This window comes from Zingiber officinale, chromosome 8B, assembly GCF_018446385.1.
Source record: "Zingiber officinale cultivar Zhangliang chromosome 8B, Zo_v1.1, whole genome shotgun sequence".
Classification (NCBI taxonomy): domain Eukaryota; kingdom Viridiplantae; phylum Streptophyta; class Magnoliopsida; order Zingiberales; family Zingiberaceae; genus Zingiber; species Zingiber officinale.
In genome coordinates this window covers 1,355,571-1,382,357 of record NC_056001.1, presented here as the reverse complement: position 1 = coordinate 1,382,357, position 26,787 = coordinate 1,355,571, and the positions used below count along the sequence as shown (strand labels likewise).

Genomic DNA, 26,787 nt, shown 5'->3' with positions numbered 1-26,787 from the left:
TATATATATATATATATATATATATATATATATATATATAAAAGAACGGAAGATATAAAATTATCAAATAAAAAATATTCTCTCTAAAAATTTTAAAAATAAAATAATTACACTCACAAATCAAGGTCAGACCCAATCTAGACACGTTAAGAATCGAATCCGCTTTTTGTGCAACAAGATCCGTGTCCTAACATGTGTCCCTTGAACTAAAGTTCACTACGTTTAATTCAAACCGCAATAAGTGGCTTGCGGGTTAAATAAGGCAATGCATAGACTTAGTATTTGCAGTGATTTGGGCTAAATAAAGCTAAATCGTAGGATTCAGGGTTTAATAAGGCCATTGAATCACTTTATATTGGGTCGGTGGTAAACCGGCTCGACAAGTGAGGGGATCCCCTTGAGGTCGAGCAACGAGAACACGAGGATGTTTGTAGTCGACCTAAGGCAGAAAGAGATGACGGTTGATAGTATGTCCAACTCCTACAAAGGTCACTTGAGCAATTGAACACCTGACACTGGATCTAGCACTCTCTCTACAGTTTATGAACACACATCGAAACTATAACTATTTAGAAGAATTAGAAGGGAGGCCAAGACGGATCTGAAAATCCCTCCGGTGTTCAAATCAAACGCAGGGAAGAGAAAGATGAATCAGGAAATGAAAGCAAATAGCTAGCCTAGAATAACCTCATGTATTTCCACGTACATATATAGGTATTCCTTTATTCTAGTTTAGGAGAGAGTGATCCTACCGATCTACTCCTAGCCCTCTAGTATTTTTTTTTTTTCAAAGATACTCTTGGATTTGTAAAAAATATCCAATAGTTACTATAATATATCACTATAATATATCTATGATGAGCTCAAAATTTAAGATTTATATTATGTAGAAGTTATCTAATAACTACTAAAGATATTTAGTAGTTGTTATAATAAACATGTTTAGTATGAGTTTAGTATTTATGATTTAGGGTTTAAGATCTCTCAAACACTATTATATTAAAATTTATTTATCAACTTGATTAAAATTATTTAAATTTTATTAAAATTATTTAAATTTATCAAAATTATTTTAAAACGGCTGTAAAAATTATTATGCAGATGTTACAATCTTAAATCCTAAATACTAAACACATTGATTAATAGTTTATACATCTTATAGTAACTATTCGATATAATTTCTATAGATATAAACTCTAAATCTGAAATCTTTGACTCATTTTAAACCAGTAGTAAAAGTTATCAGCTAACTTCTACCGTAACATTTGAGGGATATTTTCATGATAAAATGAACGTTCATTTGTTTTTTTTATAGCTTACATGATGTTTGTCTTATTAATTTGGGCGGCCATTTGATGTTTGCCCATGTCCATTCAATTAATCCATAAAAAATTCAGCGAAACGAAAGAAGTAGGCACCGTCGTTCCACCAACCAGCGAAATGTCTTCCATGCCGATTGATGACAAGGCATGGAACCAAAAAAGCGACGAAGGAACCTTCGTCAACAAGGAGTTATCATTTACATGCAAAACACCGCACCGAATCGTTGACTCGATCTTTCCCTGTTAATTCACACAATTTTATATAAAAATAATTTGAAATCAAGAAAGAAAAAACAAATACGGCATGTAGAGACAGTTTCAATAAGAACCCCGGCTGACAAACTTAAGTTAACAGTCAGCTCCTGGTTAGGCTGCCAACGAGCTCACCAGCAGTTAGCAAACTCACAGCTAGGCGCAGTTGGCTCACACACCAGCGACCTGGCTATGGCTAGGCAATCACCACGTAGTACGAGCTTATCGACTTGTCATTAGGTTTGGGACTACGGTCAAACATTGTCCGCTGAACCTTCTTTCCCTGGGGTTGACCGAACTCCTGCTCTAGCCGCCACAGACGGAGTGACAACTAAGCTTTTATCTGAACTCTTCTAGCTCGTTGGATCACCTCAAGTCCAGTCAACACGCATCATTAACCTCTACACGCCTTGACAGCTAGCTCGTCGCTGCCTGGTGCGGTCAGTCATTTCGGCGGCGTCGATCGCTTATAAATAACACACGATTCCCACGTCCGCTAAGGACCGCAGCAGACTCCTCCAAGTCCATCATCCGCCATTAGGCTTCCAGCTCAAGCATCTAGCAAGCAGAGGCCGATCGAGCTGGGAGTAGTGATTCGACCATCTGGGTCCCCAGCGCTTTGATTGATCGAAGCTTCGTGTTTCATATCACTGAGATCTAGCCATGGCGGCGGCCAACTCCACGAACAACAACATGCTACATGTGGTAAATGCAGAATCCAACAGCGAAGGCAGCCGCGACAGCAGAAGAGTTGCTACTAATAGTACGAGGGATGACGCCGTTGCTGGTTTTGCGCGCGGAGGAGGAGCCGGCGGCGAGCGGATCCAACGCAGGCAGGTGGCGTCGGCGAGGAGGGCGGAATACGTAGAGGTGGAGAACATCAACGAGGAGGCGGACGCGTTCATCAGGCGATTCAGGCAGCAGCTCCACCTGCAGCGCCTGCAATCCATCGAGAATTACAACCAGATGCTCGCTCGAGGCCTCTGAGTTACCACGTCGATTTGATCTTTCGTGTTTGCTTTAATATGTTTTTATTCATATTTTTATTAGCCACGTATCTGCATTGGTTTAATATATAAGCATGTGATTATGAGTGCTTAAAAAGGAAAAATAAATATTTAAAAAGGTAAATATATAAGTACCCATTCACATCTTTCGTGCACTATTTGATCAACTCTAAAATCTGGTCCGACAATTAAAACAACAAAAATACATCAAGAATATTTAAAAAGGATTTCAAGAATATAGTTGATAATAACACATTTCAACATCTATCGAGAATAGATGAAAATAACAAGCCGTATGTTTCTCTGAGAGGACTACACTACATTCAACACTCCTAAGAACATGAACTCAGGTCGCTGTTGCGCTAAGTTTAAGATGGTGCTGTGCTGAAGTATTATTGCCTTATTGGTTTAGCTCTCAACGAGTTCTTTATTGAAGCCAACTCATAAGGAAGGATGGCATAAATAAATAAAAGAAAATAATGGTGCCTTGAGAGGAATCAGAATAATAATTTGAATAAGCACACCATTTCTTGTTCCTATGGAAACTATATAGTTCTCATCACAACGATGGATTGTAGGAAACAGGAGCTGATCTTGTTAGTCGATTGTTGTGGTGTTGTTGGAACAGGAGATGAAAGGCTTTGACCCCTTCCCTATATAAAGGCGTTTGCATTTCAATCAAGCGTGATACCTGCAGGGGGAAAAAAAACATCAAAGGCTTGACATAGAGCATGGTTAGTTGTCAAGAGTTTCAGCAGAAAACATCCTACCAGCAAACGTAATAAAAATTAGTTTTCCCCCCAATTATATTCTATTAACTATATTTAATAGCACATCTGTGATATGTTAACCTATTTTGTTATTTTATCAAATATCAGAACCACGCCTAATGGCTTATCTCATGATATCATCTAGAGCTCATGACACTTAAATTAGATTCTTTGATGTATTAGGGGAAAAACCAGCACATTCATCAGTGAAAATTCATGAATCATTAGCAGAAACTATTAACTAACCATACCAAAGTTGTTGCAGATTTCCCTATTCATTATCTACAGTCTTAATTGAAGTTTCAATTACTTCTAAATAGAAGTAATTATTTTTGAAGCTATATGTAAAAATTTCCGCAAGCTTTGTTAAACTGAAATTTCAGAACTTTCATTCAAGCAGAAAATCTGGATCTATTAGGACTAAGCAAGTTGTACATTTTCATTTCTCCAGATTATGGTAAAATAATACGAGTGGATAAGTTCATGCAGCATCTGCAGGAAGTCTTGGTAGAAAATACTAATCAAGAAATTTAATTGCTTCCATCAATTGTCATCTTTCATCACATAAATTGCTCAATTTTTGCCCAAATATAGCTCAAAAATCACTTCCCATGGTATTCTAACAATAGGAAGAAACTAATGATGCAGGTACTTACTGCTCTACGAAAAGCAAACATCTCTTCTTGGCTAGACAACAAAGACACAATTCCTGAAGGAGAAGCTCCTGAGCCAACACTGCCTTCGGCTAAAACATCTCGCCGTAGCTTTCCACCTTCAATCTCAGTTTCAAACTGGAAACTGCACAAAACATTGTTTGAAATACATTCTAGTAATTCCTTATATGCAGAAGTAATCTAATAATGAATAAATACCTCTCAAGATCAAAAAGAGTTCCTTCATCTGTACCTTGAAACAGATCATCAATTGAACTATCTGCTAAGCAAAAGGTCAAGCAATGATGGTTGTATAACTCATCGATCAATGTAATAAATCTCCGTGCCTGAATGTTCCCGATAGTAAATTATTAGCATTATCAAGCCATAAATCATTTTAAAGAAACAGAATAAACAGGAAAGAAGTGATCTTCAAAGAACTCAAAGTATTTCTATAGATTATAATTACCTAGACAATACCACTCTTTTGAAAGAAAACAAGAAAGTTATCCACCGAATTTTTATGGGGCAAATTCTAAAACTAACCAAAGCAACCTAAGCTAGTAAAATTACCACCAAAGGAAACACTAAAACAATAAAAGGAAGAGAATCAGCATAAAAGAATACCTTGTCACGAATCCTCATACTCATGACAGGTATATTTGAAATGAAAACTGTATGATAATGTCTTGCTACTGCAATATAATCAGCAGCCCCGACCTGGTATGAAATAGAATAAGTACATAGCTTACGCCAAAAGACTAAACTTTCATAGATGCATTAGTCTGAGTGCAGCAGATAGTTATAATTTAATGCAGATTTACCAAGTCTACTAACACATTTGTATCTGTGATAGAGTTACCTAACTAGGGAATAGTAATGAAGTGATTGAAATCCAAAAGCTTTGCATCACTAAAGAACTATATGATCATAAATTGAAGAAAAGTATTACTGGGCGTCCACATAGGTATTCGAAGTCGAATCTTGCAATTCCGTTACAGCTTTCAGGAACTTCAAGAAATCTGTTCAGTAAATCATTCTCACATCAACTGAGTTTTCATTAGCATCTTAGCAAATCATGCCCTTCTATTTTATTTTTAACAAATCAAGCCCTTGCCAAATTTTATTCTGCTTTTACCCCTTGTTTTCAAATTCCCTCCAAAATCCAAAACAAGTTCTGCTAGCAAGTTGATTCTGAAATTAGCTTGCACGGCCAAATCCTTATGTTTATGCAGAATTAGGATGGAGAGACAACAAAGATGACCATTTGGGTTAGAAGGAATCAAAAAATTGAATTTTGTTCAATAATCACACTGCAAGATAAAATCAGCTTCCAGATCAGTTTTGTGTTCATTTTACAATGAAAACTTATTTGAAATGTAACTTTCAGTCGAACTCGTGTATATGCACTATTCTGAGAGTGAGAAGACACAAAATGACCATTTTAGAATGAAAAAGAAAAGACACAAAAATTGATTTTGTGCATAAATCCTATTGCAATCTGAATCAATTTGCATGGTCAAACCAATTTTCAATTTTTGAGGGAATATGACAAGAATGGGTAAAACCAAAATAAAACTTGACAAGGGCATGATTTGGTAAAAATCAAATAGAGCGGTGTGATTTGGTAAACAAGGAACATAAGGGATCTAGTTTGGTAAGAAGCCATCTTTTCTTCAGTAGAAATAGCACATAATGCTTACCTCCCAAACATCACAGGAATAATTGTGGAAATTATCCTCCCTCCAGCCTTCCCAGTGATCTTGTGCCACGTTTCTTCATACTCTCTGCAAGAATCAGATTTGGAAGGCCAGAAAAAGTATACCTGCAGGTATATGTCAAGCTATTTTGACTTTCCTCTGTTAATAACTACAAAGGTAACCTCAATATGTATGCTCAACTTTAACAATCACATGACATCCTTTGACTCTTTTGTAATATATGTATGTCAATACCTTAGGATACATGAGTTAGAAGAACAAGAACATAATGCTGTTCGACCAGTAATTCAGGGCATTTTCACAAGGCAAAAATCGAAGTTACATGACCCTTTATGAAATAAATTTAGAAAAAAAAACATATTCCATACCAGAATAGGATAGACAAGAATCAAGATTGACACATTTGAAGTCTATTAAACAAAAACATCCACACTATAATTTGGAAAATTCCATATTCCATTCCAAGAAAAGGGCAGGCAAGAATCAAGCACAATATGTTTGAAGTCTAACAAAACATAAAGGTGATTCACAATAGCAAATTTGGAAAAAGAAAAGGCTTTATGTGCAGTTAAGAAATATCTCCACTCCTGATTGATTTGGTATAGCCTCTGGTTCTTGGGACTCCATTTTTCCCTCTCCATACCCGTGTCAAATACTAACATTTCAGCAATTCCAACACCAGAAGGGACACTAGATGCCCTATTTGTCACTTGTAAAAATTTTCAAAGACAAGAGTGTTGGACACTTAGATTCGCACCCATGTTGTTATTCATACACAGTCCAAGTAACAGGCTATAGCTATAATTGTGGAAAGAATTGATGTGGCTAAATTTCTTATAATCTCCAGTATTATATACAAAATTACCATAGATAAAATAAAAAAATTAGAAGAGAGAACAAAAAAATTAATTATTCCTAAAGATATCTTTCTAACTAAACTCCTTAATTTAAGAGATGTCATACTCTATGCTCACATTTGTTTATTCACGTGAACAACTATTTAATCCTGCTATTTATTTCTACACAAGTTGTTCATAGCTGTTTGACACTTCCCTTCAAATTGAGGAATAGATGTTTTTCATTCCCAACTTGACTATAAGATCATGAAATCTAGAAATATTAGTCCTTTGTTATTACATCAACCAATTGTACTTATGAAGGAACATATAACATACATACTAATCCTTCAATTTTTCCATGATGAAATGTCTATCAATTTCAATATGCTTACTCCTATCATGTTAAATAGGATTATGAGTAATAGTGATAGCTGACTTAATGTCACAATAGAGTTTCATGAGACATTCCCATTTGATTTTCAAATCATCCAGAATAATCTTCAACCAGAGTAGTTTACAGAATCCTTAAGCAATGACCCTAAATTCCGATTTTGCAAATGATCTTGCTGTAAGTACCCCGTGTTGGTTTTGATGTGATCAACCAAGTCAAATTAGGCTCTGTATATTTGATGCCTTGCGTATGAATGTGCAGGGACTTAGACATGTAAGAAGTCGAGCGGAAGACGCAGTGGACGAGAAGGATGGCACGGGAATCAGGTCGACGGGCTCGGTGCATCCAAGGGACGAGAAGCTGAGAAAGAGTACACCGATGGAGCGAGAAGGACGCACGAGGCGCTTCCGAGGGACGAGAAGTCAAAGTGAAAGTTTGCTCAATGAGAGAAGACTAGAGTTGGATTCGAATGAGCACAACTCTGGATGGCCGGAAAATCACCCAAGCGACCAGAGCGGGAGACCAGACAAAGTCAACCTGAGTTGACCTTGTCCAGGAGCCTGAACCACTTTGGTACCCAACGGGCGCCTCGTTGCAGTGGATCAACTTCGAGCCCACGTCAACAGCGGTCCACACGCCCAAAGATGGTCCGGGCACCCGAAAGTGGATAAATGCTTATCCCTTTACCGTTGCAAAGTAGATTGAGACGACAGGGGCGCTCGGATAACGCCACGTTATCAAACGGTCACTTCGACTAGTGAACCTATAAAAGGAGCTTTGGTGCTCGAGATTTCAAACAACATTTGTATTCGAATTCTCTTATTCTGTTTTTCAATTTCTGTGCTTTCAACGTTCTATAGGAGGCTTCTCCGCCTACGACGAAAGAAGAATTTTAGTATGCTTCATTTGTCTTGGATTAGCAACCTCCCCGGTTATAACCAAGTAAAATTTGGTAGCCTCTTTCATTTTTATGCAATTTATCTCTGCTTTAATAACAAGTGTTTATCAGCTAAAGTCAAAAGCTTTGAGAAGGGTACATTATTCACCCCACCTCTTGCCGGCCGCATTGGGACCAACAAGTGATATTAGAGAGAGGACGCTTCAGAAGAACTAACTGCCGATCGAAGCACACATGAAATGATCGAACCAAGCATCTACCCACCTAAGTTTGAGAGAGAGTTCACGACTTGGAAAAAGAAGATGGAGGTATTCTTCAATATAGATTTTGAATTATTATTAGTAATGAAATATGGTTTTGTTGCACCTAAAGATCAGCAAGGAGCCGATAAAGAGGGAATACCTGTGGACAAAGAAGGAGCAAGCAGCAAAGCAAAATTCCATCTGCTGAGCGTTTTACCACCACAAGAAGTTAACCGAATCGGAGCTTACGAGTCAGCCAAAGAGCTCTGAGAGAAGTTCGTGGAGCTACACGAAGGGACCTCGGAGGCGAAACTCGCAAGATGAGATCTGCTCCGGAACCAACTCAGTAACCTTCGAATGGAAGAAGATGAATCAGTCGCACATCTATAGTCAAGGATCAAGGAGTTGATCACCGGACTCACAAATCTCAAAGAAATGATAACAAATTGAGATTCGTTAAGGTACGCTTTAAATGCATTTCTAAGAACATCCGAGTGGACATCCATAGTCGACTCGTTTTACATCTCTAAGGACCTCAAGGTTAGTATATTAGAAATTTTATTTTCTACTTTTGAACTTCACAAATCGAGATGTGCAGGCTTAAAGACAGCTCATAACCTAGCACTGAACGCTAACCAGAACGGCGAACCAGGTTCAGACATCACTCAACCAAGACGAAGCTGCTTTTATGATAAGAAAATTTAGTAAATTCTTTAAGTCTAACAAGTTTAACAAGTGGCCAAGAAACTTTCACGAAGCAAACAAAAGGTGCGATCCTATAACTGCCAAGAAGAATGACACATCAAGGACAACTGCCCAAAACTAAAGGATAATGACAAGAACAAAAGACCAACTCGGACAAAGCACAAAACCTAAAAGAGACGTGGAACAAATAAGTCAGAATCAGAAATTGAAGCCTATGTCGAACTTGTACTAATGGCAAGTCACCAAGAAGACGATGCAACAAGCTCATCCGAAATGAGCATCGAGAGTATCGATGAAGGGGAAGCTACTTCAAAGGGAAGCAGCAATGAAGGGCGAGTGTCGGATAATAAAATCGACAATGTAAGTTAGGTACAATCTCTACCCTCTGATAAACTGTACAAAGTCGTTAAAATGCTTTCTAAAAGTTCTTATCAAATAGAAACTGAAAATGAAAAATTAATAAAGGAAAACTTAGAATTAAAAGGAACCTTAGCAAAATCATATCGATTAGAAGATTTCGACAAATTAAAAATTGAAAATGAAAAATTAAAAGAGCAAATATAACTATTAAAAAAGAAAGATGCATGCTTAAATTCAAGCCCTTTTAATTTTAGAAATTATACTAGGCTTAATTGATATTTTAGATATTATAAGAGTCAAATTACAAAAGTAGAAAGAAAATTAATTTCCATAAGATATTTGGTTAATCGAAATAATTTATTTAGGAGACTAAAATCATGCTTAGCTCAATAAATTAATTTTATGCTAGAAAATTAATTTCTTTAATTTATTCTTTTTGATAAAATCAATTATTTCGTCAACTTTCTAGTCATATTTTTTGCTCAAAATTTTATCTGTGAAAATGGAAATATTATCTACTAAAAGAAAATTTTTTGAATTTTTTTTCTGTTATATTATTTTTTATAAATTTTTCAACAAAAATCATATTTTCAAAATTAAAATTATTTCGCAGATTTATTTTTGGAAATAATTATTTTTCTTTGATAAACTATTATGTTCTCCGTCAAAAGAAATCTTTTCGAAATTTTCTGACAGATAATTAATTTTCTATGAATTGTTTGTCAAAATGTTAATTTTTAATATTAAAAATTCACAAAAAGTCAATATTTGAAAAAAAAATCTATAGATATACTCTCTGTTTTATATACTTAGAAAAAGTTATAAGATTTTTCGAGCTTAAAATTTATTTTTAAAATATTTTTTTAGAAATTACATCTGTCTATATAAAATAATTTATTATTGTTGATATTAATTTTATCACAATTCTGGATTATTGCGTTTAATACTGACAAAGACTTTTAGAATTTTTCAAAGATTAAAAATTATTTTAAAATTATATTTTCAAAAACTAGTTTTTAAATCACAAAAATTCAGATTTTCAAAAAATAATTCCCACAATTTTTCTAAGTATTAGTCACTGTTTATGTATCCCTTAGAAATTTTTTTTTTCTTCAATTTTTACCCCTATTTTTAATGTGATCAAAGAAGGAGAAATAAGATATTAAGTCTAGAGGGAGGTATACCATTGCTTTAGTTTGAAAATTAAGTATTAATTTGCATTGCATTTAAATGTTGCATATTTATTTATTGCATTTAAATTTTGCATAGTCATTTCACTTTATTGTCTTGGTTTAAACCCTAACTTGGATTGATCACATCAAAAAGGGGGAGATTGTAAGTACCCCGTGCTGGTTTTGATGTAATCAACCAAGTTAAGTTAGCCTCTGTGTATTTAATGTATTGCGTTTGAGTGTGCAGGGACTTAGGAACGCAAGAAATCGAGTGAAATACGCAATGGACGAGAAGGATAGCACAGAATCGAGTCGACGGGCTCGGCGCATCCGAGGGACGAGAAGTTGCGGAAGAGTACACACCGGTGGAGCAAGAAGGATGTGTGTGGCGTTTCCAAAGGACGAGAAGTTAGAGCGAAAGTCTGCTCAAGGAGAGAAGGCCGAAGTTGGATTCGGGTAAGCTTAACTTTAGATGGCCAGAAAATCACCTAAGCGACCGGAGCAGAAGACCGGACAAAGTCAACCTGAGTTGACCTTGTCCGGGCGCCTGGACTAAGTCCGGGCGCTTGAATCACTTTGGTGCCCAACAGGGTGCTCAGATCACTTTGGTGCCCAATGGGCGCCTCGGCGCAGTGGATCAACTTCAGGTCTACGTTAGCAGTGGTCTAGGCGCACGGAGATGGTCCGGGCTCCCAGGAGTTGATAAATATTTATCCCTTTACCATTGCGAAGTGAATTGAGACGACCAACTAGGCGACTAGCTGAGGGCGCCCGGATCGGGCCCCATAATCAAACGGTCACTTCAACTAGTGAGCCTATAAAAGGAGACCTGGTGCTCGAGATTTCAAGCAACTCAAATTCTCTTATTCTGTTTTTAAATTTATGTGCTTTCAACGTTCTGTAAGAGGTACAACGAAAGGAGAATTTTAGTGTGCTTCATTTGTTTTGAATTAACAATCTCCCTGGTTCTAACCAAGTAAAATTTGGTAGCCTCTTTCATTTTTATGCAATTTATCTCTGCTTTAATAACAAGTGTTTATCAGCTAAAGTCAAAAGCTTTAAGAAGGGTACATTTTTAATTTCAAGCAATTCAACCCCCCTCCTTCTTGTCGGCCGCAGCGGGACCAACATTGCCACCACATTTTGCCTCTTGCTCCTCCATGTCACCAAATTACCACCAAGGAAAGTACAATATCCTATAGTTGATCTTCTATCCACTAGAGAACCTGCATAGTCTGCATCTGTGGAAGTTTCTAAAGCTAGCGTCTCATTTCTCTTGAACAAAATTTCCTTTCCCAGAGTACCTTTCAAGTAATGTAATACTCTATAAGCAGCTTGAAGGTGAGATTCTCTTAAATCATACATGAATTGGCTAATTACACTCAATGCATATGCTATGTCCGGAAGAGTGTGAGCAAGAGCAAAGGTCTCTTAATAATCTACCCTATAAGTCTGAGTATAACCTTTTGCCACCAACCTAACTTTATATCTCTCAAGAAATCCATCTACTTTGTATTTTAGTGTGAAAATCCACTTACAATCGACGATGTTCTTCCACTTTAGCTTCTCAACAACCTCCCATGTCTTATTCTTTTCTAATGCATCCATTTACTCCCTCATGGCATCCCTCCATTCCCTTTTTAACAATGCCTTAGGAATAGTATTGGGAATAGTCATGGTATTTAAACTCACAATGAATCTTTTGTGAGCGGGTGATAGATGTTTAAGAGAAGCACAGTGAGATAAGGGGTAAAGAGCGTGTTTGGTGCATTCTTTAGTACATTTTCTAACAATAATGGGAAGGTCAAGGCTATCAGTTAGGTCAATGGATGATTCAGTAAGTTGTAAAGGTGGGTCAGATCTTACCATGATCCCGGTATCAAGGTCGGAGGTATGTGGTTGAGGTTCTTGGACTTGTATCGCTTTTGGAGCGGCCTTTTTCCTTGAATACACTTGAGGAATACTTAGAATAGCACAAGAAACACTGGATGGAAAGGAAGATGGAGGTGATTTACTAGATGGAATAGGAATAGGTGATTCGGTACAGACTTGAGTAGGAGGAAGATCAAGAGCGTTAATGGGTTCAAATGACTCACAAATGCTATCTTCTGTCCCTGAAATCTCCCCCTGAGAATGAGACTTCGAGACCAACGAGGTATGTTCAAAGAACGTAACATCAATCGGGATGTAAAACTTTTGAGATGAAGGGTGGTAACACTTGTACGCTTTTTAAGTGGATGAGTATTCAAAACACATTTGATGGAACAAGGGTCTGGTTTACTACGTAGTGGATTATAAATATGGACAAAAGAAGGCAACCCAAAATCCTAGGAGTAAATCCATTTGTGATTCGGAAATGAGGATAAAAATCGTTGAGTTGCATGGGACTTTTGTTGTGCAAGACATGTGAGGGAAGTCTGTTTATCATGTATGTGGCATTAAGAATAGCCACTCCCAATAGGATTTAGAGGCATTGTTGTGGAAAAGAATGGCACGAGTAGTGTTAAGTAAATGTCCAATTTTTCTTTCTGTTATTCTATTTTGTTAGGGTGTATGAACACAAGAGGAAATAGGAGGATAAAGTTTGGTTGAAGTAATCTCTAGAGTATCGGTCCTAAAGCTTTTGATTTTCACTCCAAATTGATTTGGAATCATTTAGTGGAAATTAGGAATAATAATGCTAACATCATATTTTTGTTTGAGGAGAAACAACCATGTAACCCGAGTGCAATTATCAATTAAGGAGGCAAACCATTGAGCCCCAGAACATTGGGAATGTTAGAAGGACCCCATATGTCACCATGAATTAAATGAAAGGGAGTAGAACTTCTTTTATTGCTAATAGGAAAGGATACACAAAAATATTTTGCCAATTCACAAACATCACACTGAAACTTAAAAAAAATGAGGAAACATGACCTTCAAAACTCTAAAAGAGGGATGACCAAAACATTTATGATACAACCAAATGTTGTCTATATTGGAAGAACAGTGAAAAGATAAAAACAAATTATTCTTCTTAGTGGATTCAAGGTAGTAAGGCCACTATATTCCTTAGCAAGTCTAATTCTCCTTCCCAGTCCTGATCTTGAAAAACACAATAAGGGGGAAAAAATGACATGACAGTGAAGTTCAATAGCTAATTTTTGAACGGAAATAAGGTTGGCAGATGGTTTTGGTACATGATGACGTTTTTAAGGATAAGGCTAGGGGTAAGGTGAATATTTCCAAAACCAGCAACGATAGCTAAAGATCCATTAGCTACTGCAATTTTTTTATTACTTGGGCTGGGGTTATAAGTGTGAAAATTTTGATAATTGAGAGTCATGTGGTCTGTGACACCAAAGTCTATTATTATCCATGAGTTATAAAAAAAATAGTTTGAGGTATTCATACAAAAAGGGAGTGATGGGGTACTAGAGAGAGTCAAAGAGCATGTGCCAAATGGATTATCAAGAGAACCCAACAATCCTCACAGTTTCTCAATTTTTACATTGTTGACTCTGCCTAAGGTTGAGCTGTCTTTAGTAAGGAATTGCTCGAAAGGTGTGCCTGAGGTTGTTGAGAATCGGCCATGATGAAGAAATGCAGAAGCAGAAAAGAAAAAGGAGAATTAGCAATGAAGGTCTAATGCTCTAATATCATGTGAAAAGAATTGATGTGGGAAATTTTCTAATTTTTCAGATGAGGAATGCCCAGTATTATATATAAAATTACAATAGATAAAATATGAAATTAGAAGAGAGAATAGGAAACTAATTATTCTTAAAGATATCTTTCTAACTAAATCCCTTAATTTATTGGATTTCCTACTCTGTAGCTGTTTTATGTTTATTTCAGTACTGTTTGATAATAATATGTCAGAAAGAATCGAAGCACTCTAGCATTTGTGCTAGGACAAATCATGGTTGGCAAAAGTTGAATGACATCCAATTTTTAAAGATCTCGTGCTATTTTAATTTAATTTTGAATTAAATTCAAGTGGTTATCATCTATCTACAAAAGGTGGGGTCCATCTGACTATTATTTAGGTTGTAAATAAGTGGATATCTCCAAGTCATGGTATTAGATTTTCTCCTATGCATTCAGATTCAAGAATACCATACAAAATTTTTGCAGAGGTTTGTACAGCTATTGAAAATTAGGAAGACCTATATTTAACTATTTTGTATGCAAGAAATGGTAATTGGTTAAGACCAAGCCCACAATGGAAAATTTACTTTTTGTTAGTTCAGTTAGCCTAGCAATGCCTTTAGCATGGCAGTCATCTGTTACATTGCATGACTTTCTTCCATGTGTGTGGTTGACCTGTCAAATTCTACAAATTTCATCCAGCAGCATGTAGGACAGATATTGCTAGCATAATGACACTCACATTTCTCGTAAAAAGTACAAAAAAATCACATCTATGAATATCTGTCCTTTCCATGAACACTCTGTGAGTTATTAACAGAGGGAGAAACACTGTTCTAATAACAATTTCATATTCAAAAATATTTATAAAGATAGCAACAATGCAGTAGAACCATCAGATTTAGCAATGAAAGAATTTAAGCTTACATGATCCATCCTTGTCTTTGGTATTAAGCGACGATAGTCTATGTCACTTCCGACCAAGATTTTCTGGCAATTTTCCTCCAATTTCAATAAAAAAGCAAGAAATATATCTTTCTGCATACCATCCTAAAATTTCAAATAAAAATAGTTATTAAAAAGTCAAGGTAATACTTCAAAAGACAACATACTAACTAAAATGTAAAGATTATTTGTAGTATCCAAATAGCTAGAAAACATATTGACAAGACATTGTTGGCAGCAAACGAAGTATGAGTCTAACATTAATAAAAGCATGCATATGAGATATGTCAAACACACTAATATATTTCTGAAAACACAAAGACTACTGAGAAATGCCCTACAAAAATATTGAGTGTGTGCTTCCCACTTGGTTTCTTAAACACGATAACTAGGTTATAATGCACTAGAGCAAAATACGCACCTTTGGCATTTGTTATAATGATAAGAGTGATGACCCAAAGATAATTGCAATTTGTTTCATATCTCACGTAAGCTAACACTGATCCTAATCATTTTGTCATACAACAGATCAAGTAGAACAATGAGGACGAGACATCAAGTGGATAGTAGGATTTGAACTGTATTAATATTTTTTTAAAAAAAAATTGTACAACATGTAGGTCCCTTTGGAGGCCGGCAAGAGGGGAGGGGTGAATTGCCCTACAAGATAAAACTCGAACCTTTCTCAGATTTCAACTATATAATGAACACTTGTAATAAATAAGTAAAAGAGATTAAGTAAAGAAAAGCAGACACCAGAGTTTTACTTGGTTTGCAATCAGGGGATTGCTAATCCAAGGAATGTAAGTGCACTATCTGATTCTCCTCTGGGCGGAGTAGCCTCTTTACAACGTTGACAGCACAAATGAAAAGAACAGAATTGAAAGCACAGAAGGAATTGATTACAAGTGAGATATTATGAATGTGCAGACCAGTATTATATTTATAGTACTGGTCCGAGCGCCTGGAAGGAGTTCCGGGCGCCCTGGAGGGGATAAAATTTTATCCCCAACGATCAGATTGCGTTTGACGCGATCCTGGTCAAAATCCAGCTCCGGGTGCCCGGAGGGGTTCCCGGCGCCCGGACCCTCAATAGCGCCCAGGGCGCCCGGAATGATTCCGGGCGCCCGGACCTCTTAAGTCAACTTTGTTGACTTTTTGTGGTCCGGTTCCACTGCTCCGGTTTAGCTCGTTTCGGTCCGGGTCTGTTCGCTCCGGCTCCGTTAGCTTGGGTGATCTCGGCCTTCTGGAATAGGGCTCACCCGAACCCATGTTCCGGCCTTCTCCTCGAGCAGCCTTCCTTCCCGGTTTCTCGTCCCTCGAGCGTCGCGCACGCTCTTCTCGTCCACCGGTGTACTCTTCCGCGGACACCTCGTCCCTCGGACGCACCGAGCCCGTTGGCTCTCTCCCGTGTCGTCCTTCTCGCTAGCTGCGTCTTCCGCTCGACTTTCTGTGTTCCTAAGCTCCTGCACACTTAGACACAAGGGTTAAACAAACGCAGGACCTAACTTAGCTTGTTTGATCACATCAAAATACCTTGGGGTTCCAACAATCTCCCCCTTTTTGATATGAGCAACCCAAGTTAAGTTAGGGTAAACATATGCAATAAAAACAATTTATATTCAAATAAGTCCAAGTATTTTTCAAATGAAAAAATTATCTAACCTCCCCCTAAACTTAACATACTTCTCCCCCTTTGATCACATAAAAATTGGGGTTATAAACAAGTCTAAGGTAAATTCAAACAAAAATTTTGAGTGTAAAATATTTAAAAATGTCTAAGTAAAGACACTCTTCAGAATTTTTCTTTCGAGAAAAATTTAAGTAAAACATTTTTCAGAAAAAAAATTCTAAGTTAATATTCATAAGAAACAATTCTAAGTCAATTTGAAGAAAAATTATAAGGCAATATTATCAAAAAAAATTCTAAGATAACTTTCATATAAAAAAAATTTCTAAGTCAATTTTCATAAAAATTTCTAAGATAATAAAAAAAATTTCTAAGTCAAGTTAAAATTTTTACCTATTTTCTAACACAAATTGAATAACTCTTTTAAAGCATTAAGTAATTTAAATTAATGCTTTTTCAGTTAGTCAATTAAAATTTTCATTTCGATACTTGGCTTCCAGGTCGTGGCGAGGCACTAGGCCTTCTTGGTTATTGGAGCAACAACCACTTCCTTAGACAAAACCTCATAATGAAATTAGTTGTTTAATTTCCTTGCTGAAAATGCTAAGTCTAACTTTAATTTTAAATTAAACAGGTTTTTGGAACCCAGTAGAGGTTCCTACCTACAGGATTAACCAAGTATTTCCTAGGTATATAAATTTTTGATATATTTCTAATTTGACTTTGATGAAATCTATAATACCAATTTAAACCTCTATAATTTCTAAAAGTAGAAATATTTGAACCATTAGATTTTTTCAATCTTTCTATTTCTTCTTTTAGCTTTTCATTTTCAATTTTTCAAAATCCTCTATAAGACATGATTTTGCCAAAATTCTCTTTGTTTCTAAAATTTCATTTTCTAATTTGGCATTTTTATTTTCTAATTTATACATGGATTTAGTCATTGCCTTAATACCAAAGTAAAGTTCATCAGGGGGTAAGAGGCATACCTCACTTACCATATCAGACTTAAAGCCTGAATCTCCCCCTGCTTCGCTACTTCCATCTGAGGTCGCTCCCCCTTCATCGATGCTGGGTTCTGATGTACTTTGTCCTTCGTAGCTTGCCATCAGTGCTATCCCGGCATATTCTTGAGCTTCTGATTCGGATGAAGAAGTGTCGTCCCAAGTTGCTTTTAGGTTGTATTTCTTGGGTGTCTTCATTTTGACCTTCTTGAGTTCTGGGCAGTCTTCCCTTAGGTGTCCCTCCTTCTGACACTGGTAGCATCGTACCTTTCTTCTACCTTTTTTATTCTTTTTATTCTGCATTTTAAATTTATTAGATCTAAAAAACTTTTTAAAGTTTCTTACCATGTACGCTTCTTGATCGTCTTGAGGAACAGTTCATCCTTGTTGGTTGTGTTCAGTAGTCTGGGTTGTGTCCTTTGATATCTCTGCATATCTAGTCTCGTGTAATTCAAGGGTAGAAAACAACTCTTCTAAAGTACTTACCTCCAGGTCTTTTGAGATGTAGTAAGCATCGACAATTGATGTCCACTCCGGAGTTCTTGGAAACGCGTTGAGCGCGTAGCGTATAATGTCCCGGTTTGTTACCGTTTCACCAAGGTTTTCAAGACCAGTAACTAGTTCTTTTACCTTTGCATGTAGACCGGCTACTTTCTCACCTTTCTCCAGACGGATATTCATCAGTTTGTTGCGGAGGATGTCCCTTCTAGCGAGCTTTGCTTCGGACGTGCCTTCGTGGAGTTCCAAGAACTTCTCCCAAAGTTCTTTAGCAGATAAATAGTTTCCGATGCGGTTGACCTCTTGAGGCGGTAACACGCTCAGCAGGTGATGTTCTGCACGGCTGTTTGCTACCGACTCATTCTGCTCCTTTGTCCAATCGCTCTCTTCTTTTCTTTTCCATCTTTATCTATTGGAGCTACAAAACCATATTTCATAATAAACCGAATTTCAAAATCTGTTTTTAGGAATACCTCCATACAACGCTTCCAGTCTGCGAAGTTCCCCTCGAATTTTGGTGGGACGATACTTGGTCCGGCCATCTTGTTGCTTCGATCGACGGTTAGTCCTCCTGAAGCGCCTTGCTCTGATACCACTTGTAGGTCCCTTTGGAGGCCGCCAAGAGGGGAGGGGTGAATTGCCCTACAAGATAAAACTCGAACCTTTCTCAGATTTCAACTATATAATGAACATTTGTAATAAAAAAGTAAAAGAGATTAAGTAAAGAAAAGCAGACGCCAGAGTTTTACTTGGTTTGCAATCAGGGGATTGCTAATCCAAGGAATGTAAGTGCACTATCTGATTCTCCTCTGGGCGGAGTAGCCTCTTTACAACGTTGACAGCACAAATGAAAAGAACAGAATTGAAAGCACAGAAGGAATTGATTACAAGTGAGATATTATGAATGTGCAGACCAGTACTATATTTATAGTACTGGTTCGGGCGCCTGGAAGGAGTTCCGGGCGCCCTGGAGGGGATAAAATTCTATCCCCAATGATCAGATCGCGTTTGACGCGATCCTAGTCAAAATCCAACTCCGGGCGTCCGGAGGGGTTCCGGGCGCCCGGACCCTCAATAGCGCCCAGGGCGCCCGGAATGATTCCGGGCGCCCGGACCTCTTAAGTCAACTTTGTTGACTTTTTGTGGTCCGGTTCCACCGCTCCGGTTTAGCTCGTTTCGGTCCGGGTCTGTTCGCTCCGGCTCCGTTAGCTTGGGTGATCTCGGCCTTCCGGAATAGGGCTCACCCGAACCCATGTTCCGGCCTTCTCCTCGAGCAGCCTTCCTTCCCGGTTTCTCGTCCCTCGAGCGTCGCGCACGCTCTTCTCATCCACCGGTGTACTCTTCCGCGGACACCTCGTCCCTTGGACGCACCGAGCCCGTCGGCTCTCTCCCGTGCCGTCCTTCTCGCTAGCCGCGTCTTCCGCTCGACTTCGTGTTCCTAAGCTCCCGCACACTTAGACACAAGGGTTAAACAAACGCAGAACCTAACTTAACTTGTTTGATCACATCAAAATACCTTGGGGTTCCAACACAACAATGGTCCAAATAGACAATTAAAGCACAATGGTACTAAAAACATGCATACTTTTTGCTGTTTTCAGCTGGAGGTATTTAGTGAGAGTGCTGTGTCACTTCAAACCTCACACAAATAGCAATACCTCATTGGTCAAAATGAAATATACTGAGAAACAACCTATCAAAATAGCTGACCTTCTTAGGTCCTTTCATAAAAAATGACAATAATATACTATGTGTTCAACCTTATATGAATATGGGCGTAATAGAGGAATAAAACGTCACAACCCACTAAGATGGCAGATAGATAATTGCCTGATTCAGTTCCTCTGGTGCCCGGTTACTGGTCGCGACAAGAACTGTACCAGTGCTCAGTAATTTGCTGACAATACCAGATAAAGCAATGATAGCAAAGACATCAACTGTCTGTACAACAACATGAAACAAACTCAATCTTTCAGCAATGCCTTACTATCTAATAAATAAATTGCTAAAATAAATAGTAATTTGAGTGCTACATTGTCAATAGAAAAAATGTACCAGTGTCGATCTGATTTATGCATGCAGCGTGCTCTAGAAACTTTGTCCATCTTAATTTCAAAACGAACACATTCACTCCATGTTCATCACACTTTTAAGGTTTGATTCATTTAAGTAAATCTCAATAACAACAAGAAATTAGGTCCATTTGAATTGGTGGTGTTATCAAATGTTAAATCGAAGTACAACATCCTAGATGAGAAAAAAGTGCTTAACAGGTAACCTAGCAGTAGTTATCACGCTTGTTGCACAAACCTGTATCTCGTCAAAACAAAGTATGCTTGCTCCAGTCTCATCTGTTTTTCTGTCAATTAAAAATTTATCTGCTACAGCAGAGAGTATATGCTTTGTATGTACTTCTTGTTTATATCTCTCTTCTCCAATCAACCATTCTTTGACTTTCTCACTAAATGGGAGACCATCTATCCAACTAAAAACAGTTGAATGTTGAGACCGATCCACTGTTTGATTCTTCCATACTTCATGCATATGCTCATGTATTTCAAGCATTGCCTGCCAAAGAAAACGTGAACAGCAAATTTTTAACAGATAGATGGGATCAGCGCAACAAAAACAAAGGATACATGGAAACTCTTTTGAAAAAAGTGAAGCAATTGGATTTGGGTCTCTTTGGGTTTAGCTATATTTTTTGGAAAAATGAAATATTTTAATACATTCAGTTACCATGTGAGTACAATGATAATTCAATAATTTAGCTAAGCTGTACATCATCTAAAAGTGTCAGATCCAATTGCTTGTCTAACTACAGTCAATACCATGCTATAGAAATAGCATTGAGCGTAACGTCGTGCTTGTTTTGTGAGAGATGCAAACTGTAGAGTGGAAGAGGTGGTCTCGTGCTGGGCTGAAGGATGAAGAATGAAAGCCACAGTGTGACAGATAACGAATGAATTCTGAAATAAGAATCACCAGGAAGAAGAAAAAAGTCAAAGTGGAAGAGGAAGGCTGTTGTTGTTGTATTGCAATTGCCACCTCCACATAGGGAGTATTGTTGCAGGAAAAATCCTAACAATAAAATAACATGATATTGCATTTATTGTAAAGGGATAGTTACATGCAGGACTCAATATAGAAAATGTAAACTTAAAATATCAATGTGTGCTAAACAAGAAAACACTCACATATTTAAGCTTATAAACCCTCTTTATCAGACAATAATTCCTTAAGTAAAACTAAACTACAGTGTCACAAGTGCACTATAACTTATGATGATATGAATAGCATGGAGAAATTTTAGTTGTATACAAAGCAAGCGCCATCGAGGGAATCAAAGAAAGAGTAAAAGTAAACGACAGACATGAAATTAGCCTTCTTCCTATCTTGATGTTCCCAAAATTAAATAATTGAAGGTGCAAGGACCATCCATCCAGTTAGAATCATCAGATTTGAAAGTGAATGAAATAATTATCTCAGTTTTTGTGATCCTGCATATATGTGACAAATGCATCTGTTATCAACACACAGACACTAACAAAATATGGCAAGTGATGAATGTCATATGACAATTAAAGAAGAGAAAAAAGGATCACCTCATGCAAGTGAAACCGTCTACGATGTTTAACAATACCTTCAGTGGCAGAGTAAAACATATCCATTAGCATGGTTTTTCCTGCATCGGGAAAGATATCCTCTTAGTCCTTTTATACAGAAGTATTGCTAGCCTCCAAACTGCAAAGATTGCCTAAAACCAATATGATTAAAGCATGTTATAATTGATTTTGAAATGCAAAATATTCCTGATGGAGAAAATTTCACAAACAATCCCTCCAGTAGAAGGGAACTTGATTTTTATTATCAATGGACATTTTAGGATCATAGAAAAAGTGAATTGACTGAACTCTAACAACTATTGTTTACAAGCTAGAATTACAAGGAAAAACAGACAATAACGCACCACTTCCAACATTTCCATACAAGTAAATCCCTTTTGGAGATGGAGGAGGAACTGGCTTGATACCAACTAGTGAATCTAGCTTCTTCTCGCGGTTAAGAAATGAGACCATCTTTCCAACACCTGGTTCTACATTCTGGTGCCTTCTCCTGAGTCATAATCATAAATAGCATACACCAAGGAAGAACATAATTTTAGGAATAGGCCAGCACGAGAGAGAGAAGAGAGATTGAAAAAGTACATCATAATTAGAGGAAAGTTGTCATACAATCCATTTATTTCACTAGAAAGCCTTTCCATATAGCAAGGATAGCAAGAAATGACACTTCAGCTACCTTCATCTAGTACTCAACTAAAGTAGACCATTTATTCATTATTATGAACTGTCACCTTCATCTTTAAATATTCATCACCACACAAAGATGAAGTAGAGGAAAGCCATACTGTTGCTTCAACTTCTTTGAGCACTTCACTTTCCTTCTTAGACCATTTTGTAAACAAATTCAAGGATTCATAACTCAAAAAAAAAAGATAAATATTAACATGTGAAAGAAGATAACTATTAATACCAAAAATAAACAATACAGGCTGCTAAATTTGCCATCTTAATTATTAGGCATGACTATCACAAGGTAGAAAACCACAACATTCCTGATTACCTCTGGCAAAAAGTAAACAGATAATAATAGAAAATCAACAACAGGGATCAGATTATTATTGTGAAACAATGCTTGCTCTAGTCATTGTCAGATCTGCATATCAGTATAAATATGGGTGACCGAAACTATGTTAGTTACTTGCAATTTCTGTATTTCACATTGCAAAAACAGAAGGGAAAAAAAAGAATCGCAAATGATTCCTACCTTGAGATCCACTTGCCAATTAAACTCTTCCTGTGATTCCTAGTATCTATCCATACACCGCCTTGTTGTTTATGCTCAGCTTCTTCTAATAGGAGTTTCCGCCTTTCATTCTCTCTACTCTTCTCCCAGTTTGCCAATTTAACCTGATGACAATGAAAGTACAAGATGGTACTTTGTAAGAGGAATGCTAACGCAATATGCTTGACAAGCATATCATGAAATTATACAGAATATTGAATGGATAATTTGAATATTATACATGGTAATCCTCCATTTCCTTTTCGTAGTTTTGCAGCTTTCCCAGTAACTCCTCAAGTTCAAGAGCAACCTTTTCCTGATAAATATCGTGTTTAAGTTTTCCTTCACTAACCATGCTTTTATACTGAACCAGCGGACCTTCAAAATGAAGTAACAAGAAAGACAAATAAACGGAGAAGAATAAAGATAGTCAAGAAGCTTAAACTAGAAAGCTGGCACTAATAGTTATAAAGAAGTGTGCCCTTGCCATAGAACTTCCAGAGACATAAGTACATGCCTCAAAGAAAGTCATATGTAAGTGTAACACAGAAGAGATATAAAGGAATACAAAAGAGTAAACACAAACAGCACCTGATGTCCAACCTGCTTCATGCACATTAGTTGCTATGGCAAGACTTTAGGGTGTTGATTTGGTTAGATTTCTAACGTTACTTAATTTCTTTTTTAAAAAAATATTAAACTATTTAATTAATGGATTAGAGAATTGAGATGTACAATGTTTAATTATCTAAATATCTTGTTTATGAATAAATTATAACTATATTACAGTACAAGAAATTCACATTCTCTTGGAATTCTTCGGATACTAATTTTGATAAATCTTTATTCATGCATGACAATTGAATGACTTTTTAAGCTGATTTATATTAATTTTTCAATCAGATGAACTCCTGATTATTCATTGGTAAAATTGAATAATTCCTTCAATATCACTTTTATTTTCAGAACTAATTAAATGGAAAAAATTCTTTTGAGAAGCATTTGAGTTGGTCACTGGTATTCTATAATATTTTAAAGCTTTTTCAAAATTATTTAATATGACAAATTTTAAAATTTTTATGGTGAGTAAAATAGGCTTACAATTTGCTAATTAAATTAAGTTTTTTAATTGGTCAAATATTCAAGTTAGAAGTATATTAATGATTAAGAGTGGATACTTGAGTTTGTAGACATATGAATCTTTTATGAAAATAAAATACCCAGGTGTCCTCATATTGACATATGAATCTTTTAGATTCATATGACTTTCAATCATTTGGCAATTGATTAGAAGCTCATGACTTAACCTAATAATTGATTAAATCTTAAGTGGATTATGCCCATCTATGAACAAATCCAGCCAAACAAGGACAACCGCGTGGTTAATGTAGACTGAAAGCAAATTTAGAGAAAGCAATCAGCACATTTCATTACTCATAATTATGAAAAAGTTAAGTCGATGGTCGACCATTCTCATATTGCAACATGTATCAAGGAAGATTAAGTTGATCGCCATGTCAAAGGTACGCAACCTATTCTTGCATCACAATGTTTTTTATTGTTTATTTATTAGTGGAATTTTTTGACTTGAGAATAGGAACATGACCCTGCCAAACACATTCCCGATACCTCCTCTTTCAGATATCATCCTGCTCGGAGTTCCAAACATTTGCAAATCATGATGTAGTCAAACATCGTGCTGCTTCTAACCTAGGGGATGCCAATGGCAAAATTCAGGAGAAGTAACCCACTGTGTGTCCCTCAGACTACCGATAGAGCAAACTAGAATCTCATTCTCTAGAAATGGAATAGGAAAAAAAAAGAAAGTATTTCAAACGCCAAATGCGTTAGGCCCTAACAAATTCCAAGAAATATGAGGTATCCGATAAGTCTGATCCAGAAACGATCAAAATCCAGGAAGGATTTGCCACGAGAAATAACAAACAGCCAAGAAGTCTGACGGATAATCGCTAAGGATATGACATCTAGAGATGAAGACAGTGCGGTGGTGTACTCACCTCGGCGCCGGTCTGACGAAGACCCCGAAACACCACTGGAGAAACAACGAACTCCGATCCAGGGATTGCTATGGGCGGTGAATCCATGTTCCGGGATTCGTCGACTCAGCGAGAGGAGCCGTGAGAAGAGGATGGGAGAGGAAGTCGGAAGGCCTCTCATCGCGATGTGGAAAAATCTAAGGGAGCAGAGGTAGACTAGTAGAGACTAGAGAGAAGCGTAATAGGGAAGGTGGAGAGGAGGGACAACGCAGTAGGAGCGGCGTGGCCACTCAGATCACCAAGCAGGAGAGTGGCTGGAGAAGGAATCGGTCATCCGGCGCTATTCTGTATTAAGACAAGCGCGTGTCGTGGAAGACATCGGAGCAAAAAAGGAAAATGGATCAATTGAGAAAAAAATAATACAGGATGAATAAATATTTTTAAACTAAATTTAGTTGCATTTAAAATTTTTTATCTAGTCAAAATTATACATTTTAATTAATATATTAGCTATAATCTTAATTAAAATATCGACTTAGTCAATTGACACCTTCAATTAAATTAAACTTGGTAGATTTCGAGCAGCTATTACTATCAGACCCCAGCTTATGAATTGCTGGTGCTGTCGATTAACGAAAGCTTTTGATAGAAAAAGGAGATGAAGTGGAGATTTGCTAAGGAAAATAATTTTCAAAATTGGATCTTCCATTTGGTTGGCAGTGTTTTAGTTAGGCAAATTCATTGAGTAGGATTAACACCCTTTACAACTTTATGGTGCAACAACAAGATCACAAAGGGTGGCATCTCAAATAGGATGACAACTTAAAATGTTGAACCGCCCACTATGAGCATGAGCTGGAGTACAATGGCAATGTACCCATACAATCTTCCAAACACTCGTAGTTTAATTTTCAATTATAATACATTACAGTACATTTTAGAATATGACAAACCCAGAATGTTGAACCATCCACTGCGAACTTCTGAATTTACCTACAGATCTTGACCGGCAAATAAAGCTTTATTTGCTTGGCGGTTGCAACTCTTTAATGCTCTGTTTACTCCAAAGCATAAATGAAGAACAGAAATAAATGAACGGTGGAAAACTGTATTCAATGGAAGGGAAGAGAAAAGGTGAAGGAAAACAAATAAGAGAAGGAAACAGCAAAAGATCTAAGGGAAAGGAATCATAGAGTAAGACGATAGCGGTGTCAGTGGCTCGATGCTCTCCACCGTAGCACTCTCGAGGACCTCCAAGGACGACAAAGACAAAGCAAACACATAATCTAACGCGTCGGCGGGTGCCCTATGACTCGACTGTGCCTCCAATGGACTAACACAGGCTAACTACTGGATCTCCCCAGAGATGTCAGAGTTGAAGATGGAACAGGCGGAGAAAGCCTGAGAGAGCTCGAGTATCTCGGACTCAAATTCCGTGGACTTGGCATCAGAAGGGCGAGGGGGCCGACGGCGAGCTGCTGAAGCTGGAAGTACAGAGTCGATCAAATTCTCAGAGACAGCGGCCGAGCATGACGGCGGAGGAGCGCCAGGCATTGAATCGTTCCGAAGAGGTTGGAGCAGACGTACTCATGGACCGGCCAAGAGAACGCTGGGTTTGCGATGGACTCAAGGATGAGTTGGCGAGAGAGATCATGGCGGTGGAAGAGGAGAGCAGAAGTCTGTCGTTAGAAGGAAGGGAGTGGAAGAGGGGAATAACACCGTGGAGCAAGCCGGAGGGGATGTTGGAGACGGTGTCGCTACAACTGCGAAGGAGCGACAGCTTCCATTTGGCGAGTGTACAAGGAGAAGGCGAGGGAGACTGGCTCGCCTCTTGTTTCCGTCCGATTTCGAGAGGATGAAAAAATGGCTAAAAATAATCAACTTACGCATTTGAAAT

The 26,787-nt window shown here is 37.4% G+C and overlaps 2 protein-coding genes across 7 annotated transcripts; one reads left to right on the top strand and one right to left on the bottom strand.

Annotated features, from left to right (window-relative positions):
• The first annotated feature begins 2,055 nt into the window (after positions 1 to 2,055).
• On the top strand, positions 2,056 to 2,723 carry LOC122017044. The gene has a single exon (XM_042574512.1). The coding sequence runs from the start codon at positions 2,238 to 2,240 to the stop codon at positions 2,559 to 2,561; it is 324 nt and encodes a 107-aa protein (XP_042430446.1). The 5' UTR covers positions 2,056 to 2,237; the 3' UTR covers positions 2,562 to 2,723.
• An 85-nt stretch (positions 2,724 to 2,808) lies between these two features.
• Positions 2,809 to 25,281, bottom strand: LOC122017042 (AFG1-like ATPase). Of its 6 annotated transcripts, none has more exons than XM_042574510.1 (14): positions 24,912 to 25,280; positions 23,135 to 23,209; positions 22,876 to 23,018; positions 22,016 to 22,161; positions 21,651 to 21,730; positions 20,356 to 20,613; positions 19,876 to 19,986; positions 14,893 to 15,015; positions 5,708 to 5,829; positions 4,957 to 5,026; positions 4,632 to 4,724; positions 4,224 to 4,351; positions 4,008 to 4,149; positions 2,809 to 3,272 (listed from the first exon to the last, which is right to left on the bottom strand). In XM_042574510.1, exons 1-14 carry the CDS (start codon positions 24,996 to 24,998, stop codon positions 3,141 to 3,143), a joined length of 1,710 nt encoding a protein of 569 aa, XP_042430444.1. In that variant the 5' UTR covers positions 24,999 to 25,280; the 3' UTR covers positions 2,809 to 3,140. The 6 variants fall into 6 exon arrangements, 4 of the variants coding, with proteins under 4 accessions (XP_042430444.1, XP_042430441.1, XP_042430443.1 ...); XM_042574507.1 differs by having other exon boundaries at positions 23,135 to 23,271; positions 24,912 to 25,279; XR_006121249.1 differs by having other exon boundaries at positions 3,137 to 3,272; positions 4,258 to 4,351; positions 23,135 to 23,271; positions 24,912 to 25,281.
• Between the last annotated feature and the right edge of the window lie 1,506 nt (positions 25,282 to 26,787).

What these genes read in the sequence shown, in the direction of transcription:
- LOC122017044 (XM_042574512.1), top strand. Translation starts at nt 2,238, where the DNA reads ATGGCGGCGGCCAACTCCACGAACAACAACATGCTACATGTGGTAAAT.
- LOC122017042 (XM_042574507.1), bottom strand. Translation starts at nt 25,071, where the DNA reads ATGAGAGGCCTTCCGACTTCCTCTCCCATCCTCTTCTCACGGCTCCTC. An exon ending in TTCGTCAGACCGGCGCCGAG is followed by an intron (nt 23,272 to 24,911) that starts GTGAGTACACCA and finishes TTCATTTTGAAG; the next exon opens with GTCCGCTGGTTCAGTATAAA. An exon ending in GTATGAGGATTCGTGACAAG is followed by an intron (nt 4,352 to 4,631) that starts GTATTCTTTTAT and finishes GGGAACATTCAG; the next exon opens with GCACGGAGATTTATTACATT.